The sequence below is a fragment of the Vigna umbellata genome, chromosome 10 (genome assembly GCF_029865625.1).
Source record: "Vigna umbellata cultivar VRB3 chromosome 10, Vumbellata_1.0, whole genome shotgun sequence".
NCBI classification, from domain to species: Eukaryota; Viridiplantae; Streptophyta; class Magnoliopsida; order Fabales; family Fabaceae; genus Vigna; species Vigna umbellata.
The window spans coordinates 16,344,236-16,349,595 of NC_142174.1; the positions used below are offsets into that span (position 1 = coordinate 16,344,236).

General features: G+C 29.7%; 1 protein-coding gene across 1 annotated transcript; it reads left to right on the forward strand.

Moving 5' to 3' along the window:
- Window positions 1-212: 212 nt before the first annotated feature.
- On the forward strand, window positions 213-1,910 carry LOC148192047 (isoflavone reductase-like). Its single transcript, XM_088100782.1, has 5 exons — window positions 213-539; window positions 623-757; window positions 834-1,071; window positions 1,180-1,383; window positions 1,499-1,910. Exons 1-5 carry the CDS (start codon window positions 324-326, stop codon window positions 1,660-1,662), a joined length of 957 nt encoding a protein of 318 aa, XP_087956908.1. The 5' UTR covers window positions 213-323; the 3' UTR covers window positions 1,663-1,910.
- Window positions 1,911-5,360: the final 3,450 nt, after the last annotated feature.

Consider the following 5,360-nt stretch of genomic DNA (forward strand, 5'->3'; position numbering starts at 1 on the left):
TCTCTCTATCGGCAGCTACTCGTAAGCACACCTTTAGCGAACAACCACAGTCAAATGGTTGATTGAGAATTGACAACACCAGGTGGCTGGACTTTAACTAAATGGATATTTGTTGAACTTGTCAGAAACTACGCAATTGCATTATTATTAACCATAATTATTAAGCCAAAAAAATCCTCATACAACAAAGTTGCTGGCTTTATAAATACCAATCAAAGTGTTCTTGTCTATGCATCACAAAGCCATCGCTGCTTTAATCAATTACCTACAGAACAAGAAATCCAGACACTGCTAAGTTCTTGTTTTGAGTTTGATCTGCTGTGATGGCCGGAAAAGACAGAATCCTCGTATTGGGACCGACAGGAGCCATCGGAAGGCACATTGTGTGGGCAAGTGTGAAGGCAGGGAATCCAACGTATGTGTTGGTTAGGGACACTCCAGCCAATGTTAACAAACCAAGGCTCGTGACAGCTGCAAATCCTGAAACCAGGGATGAACTCCTTCAGAACTTCCAAAATTCTGGAGTTTTTCTAATCCAAGTACCTTCCCTTCCTCTCTTCATTTCTTTCTTACCATTTTCTCTTTTCACACCATTAATCATACCACTCCTTTCTCTCTCCAGGGAGACATGAACGATCATCAGAGTCTCGTCAACGCCATCAAACAGGTTGACGTCGTCATCTGCTCCTTCGGGAGACTACTCATAGAAGATCAGGTCAAGATCATTGCAGCAATCAAAGAAGCTGGAAACGTCAAGGTATGCCTCTCTTGCTCATCAAAATAAATCTGTTCTAAATAACCACATTTTCCATACTAATTTCATTCTTCAACAGAGATTCTTCCCATCTGAATTTGGACTGGATGTGGATCGTCACGATGCAGTTGAACCAGTGAGAGAAGTTTTTGAGGAAAAAGCAAAAATCCGGAGAGTAATCGAAGCCGAGGGAGTCCCTTACACCTACCTATGCTGTCATGCTTTTACCGGTTACTTCTTACGTAACCTGGCACAGATTGATATCACTGTTCCTCCTCGGGACAAGATATTCATTCAAGGAGATGGAAATGTCAAAGGTAGTGATACTGTAGAATTATAATAATTGTTTTAGTACACACAAACTATAAAAAGCTTAGACAGAAGTCAATTGTTTTAATGTTTACGTATATATTATATTGTTTCAGGAGCATATGTGACTGAGGCTGATGTGGGAACTTTCACGATCGAAGCAGCGAATGACCCTAATGCATTGAACAAAGCCGTGCACATAAGACTCCCTGCCAACTATTTGACCTTAAATGAGATTGTATCCATGTGGGAGAAAAAAATCGGAAAGACTCTGGAGAAAATTTATGTTCCAGAGGAAGAAGTTCTTAAGCAGATTAAGGGTATGTTGCAAGTAACACCACTCTTTATTATTAAACTTCACTAATTTATTTTGTGCATATGTTGGTTGCATCAATTGTGTGAAACTAAAATCAAGCATCTGTTGGTTTTTTGCAGAGTCATCTTTCCCAAATAATTATCTATTGGCGTTGTATCACTCCCAACAGATAAGGAAAGATGCAGTGTATGAGATTGATCCTGCAAGAGATGTTGAAGCTTCGGAGGCTTATCCTTACGTTAAATACTCAACTGTGGATGAATACTTGAACCAGTTTGTCTGATTTTCCAAGTCTCGCAAACCAATGCAATTCTATGTTCTTATCACTCTGCAGCAGCCAGCTTAATAAAACTAATGCCGCTTTCCTTTTTTAATTCTTCAAAAATGGCCATTGCAGGCTCTGTACTTTGAATTATTTGTTACTGATAACTAGTGTTTTATTTTTTATGTTGTCTTCAACAATATCTCCGCATGAATGTAAGATTCTACATGAGAAATAATAATGAAATCGGTACAACTGTTTGCGCATCATCTACGTTCTCTTTTCAAATTTTTACATCACTGTCATTTCTAGTTTTCTGCAAGATGATCCGTGAATACAACACACGTTATTCAAGACGCACACCAGAGTTGATTCTCACTCCCTGCCAATCAAAACAGAGTTGAATCATTTAAAAGTTTAAAAAAAAATCAAATATAAGTAAAATAATAACAAAATTTAAAAAAAATACCAATTCGTTAACAAAAATATGAAAGAATTACATAATTTTAATTCTTCGTGCAACGTAAAAATGAAAGATCATTCTTGTCAAATTCAAGACAAAGAAAAATGAAATCTATTTGATGATAATTTGTTCCTGTTGAAAACTTTTAAAAAAATTACCATTGATTTATTGGGAAAGATAAATATTTCAAAAAAAAATAATGATTTAATTATTCAATTAAAAATTAAGCACATGTAAAAAATGTTGTAGAAAGTTTTTTTTACTTAAAATGTTATGCAAACTTAATATCTTCACGATCTCCTAAATATCTTTTATCTGTTACAAGTATTATGAATTGTTTTAATGTATTTTAATAAATATTATAATTAACTTAAGTTGACAATCTCTTCAAATGTTATTGAACTTGTCCGGCTAACAAAGTTAACTCTTAAACCATTATAAAAAAAGTAGTAAAACTTTCTTGCAGATATAATCATTTATTACCTTACAATAATAGTAATAATTTTTTTTTTAAATAAATAATACTTAAATATATTGTATAAAAATGTAATTATCTTTATAATATAGACTATAATAAACTTGCATTTAAATGTCATTGTTTTTACATCTGAACCTCTCCTAAGAAATAATTATGCCAAAAATATCATTGAAGTGCAATGTTAAAATTCCAAAGAGAGAAGCAAGAAAAAATTAATAACCAAAACATTTTGGTAATGAAAAGAGTTGGGTTGATGTCTCCATCAGACTGCACTTTCAATAATAATAATTATAAAAGTCTTCTATGAATATTTAATTCAATTATACAGTGAAATTCAATCCAAATGCAAGCCATTTTAAAAACATTTTAAGATACAGTATTGAAATTTGTGAATGAGTATAATTTTAACATATTGTTTTATTTACCAATTAAAACTATTATTCCAATCTAAATTTTGCAGAGTAAACTTTGTACAGCATAAAAAAAGCAATGATACACAAATTTTATTCTCTACTCAACACTTATTCAACATCAATAAAATATAAAATTAGTAGAGACAAATAAACTAAAAAGTAAAATTATTTTTTATTATATGTAAAAAAAATGCTGGAAAGTTAACAAGTCTACGGTCAAAACTTTCCACAAAATTATTTATTGCAGAGTTAGTGTCGTAAACAAGGACTACAATATAGCAACACTGGTTGATAGTCAAATTCAACATAGTTTGTAAAATGAAGAAAATATCAATGGAATTACGTATTATATTCTAACAATTTCAATCTCCACCTACCTCTCTTTTCTTTTTCCTCTCTCTCTCAGACTTCAATTTTCAAAATTTTGAAAATCACAAATTGACCTTTTTGATTAAAAATATATATAATAATGGAATAGGTTGGACTACTGATTAATATTCAATCGCTAGGTTCACTTACTATAATATTATTATTATTAACATCCCATGCACGGGTAGAATTTTTTATTTAAATAACTACCTTTAACTATTATATAACCCATAAGGAAAGAGTTCTCAAAATAAAATTAAAGTTGAAATAAGATTTCAATTTTATATAATTGAAATATATGAGTATGATTCTTACCCATTTCAATTCCAAAAATTTTGGATACAAACAAAGTTTCACATCGAATAAAATAGAACATGGATACTTTTCAATTCTGTGACCAATAACAAAACTCTAATTTTTTCAACAAGCAAATATGTTTTGACATTTTAATTCCTAAGACTATAGACAACGTTGTAGACCAGTTAGGCTTTGTTCACTTAAATGGATTTGGGGGTGAATGATTGAATGGATTTGAGAGGGTTTGAAAATAATTTTTTTTGTTTTTTATTATTTGTCAATTTAGAAGTATGTGAGAATGGATTTGGAAGTAATTTTTTTTAATCTATCACATCAATCAAATCCTACACTAAATTCACTCTCATTTACCTACAAATTCACTCAAATAAACAACAAAAAAATTTTATCTTCAAATCCTTTTAAATCCACTTAATCATTTTCTTCCAAATCCATTCAAGTGAATAAAAGTTCAGTAGTTACCTTCCAATAACGTTGACTTGGTAAGAGTCATATGTGAATTACGCAATTGTATAGAGATTTTTTTCTTACACTCGTGATTTCGTATTCCATGATATTTATAGCCACCAAATAAGGATTTTTTTATTACTTTTTTTAATATATGTGTAGTTGTCAAAGTACACCTCAATTTAATGTTAAAAATATTGTACTTTTCTATGGATAAAATACGAGTTTCTAGCTGCTTTTTTCATGCAGACTTTGATGGGTAGGAAAGTCCTCGTAAATAATTAGATATAAGATTTGAAAATTCGTTAGGAATATTTAGCGAAAAATATATACAAAAAGTTTTCATGTAAGAAAATCTTTAAAAAAATAATCATGCAAAAAAATTACACTTTCTTATAGAAAAAATCTATTAAAAAAAGAGCAAGAACATGTCTTAAATTTCATAGGTAATTTTTCTACTATTTAATTATTGAAGTGTTTTACTGTCAACAATATTTCCAACTATGTTTTTCTAGGAAATTGAATTTGTGGGTATGTTTTTCTAATATATTGGAAGATTATGAAACTTAAATCTATAATATTTTAAGCAATTTTGTCGAACCAATTAAAGTTTCCTTCAAATTTTGGTCAAAAACTGTACACCCACTTCATAATCAACTAAATAAGGATTGACATATTTTAGGCATAGGTGTTGCCTAAAAGCTAAATAGCAACTTGCATTAGGCAAACTTTCACTCAATAATAAAATAAAACTAAATCAAAAGTAATATAATAATTAGTATAAAATATCATATATTATCTTAAAGTGGATGAGAAGAAGACTTAAGGTATGGGTTACATTAAAGCTATTACCTAATCTTTAATTGCATTAAAATCTTTTCTATTTTATAAACTTTTATAAGAAATGTAATTTAAAATTTGTACAAAATATAAAAAAAGTCCCTATCATTTAACAATATTTTTTTGAACATTCACTTTACAAGTACATGAAATATTATTTTATTATAATACTTCATTTATATCTATTATTATTTACGAATAATATTTTATTATTAAAAATAGTTGAAGGTAGTCGATTTTGAAAAAGTCAGTGGTCAGAGTAAACTTTTCCTATAAAAGAAATTGTAGGAATGAGTTATGTCAAAAATTGAGGTTTTGAAAATTTCCAAAAAGATGGTAAGATGATCTAGTTGACGAAAGAAATCACCATAAATTTCACCGCTTATCTTTTATA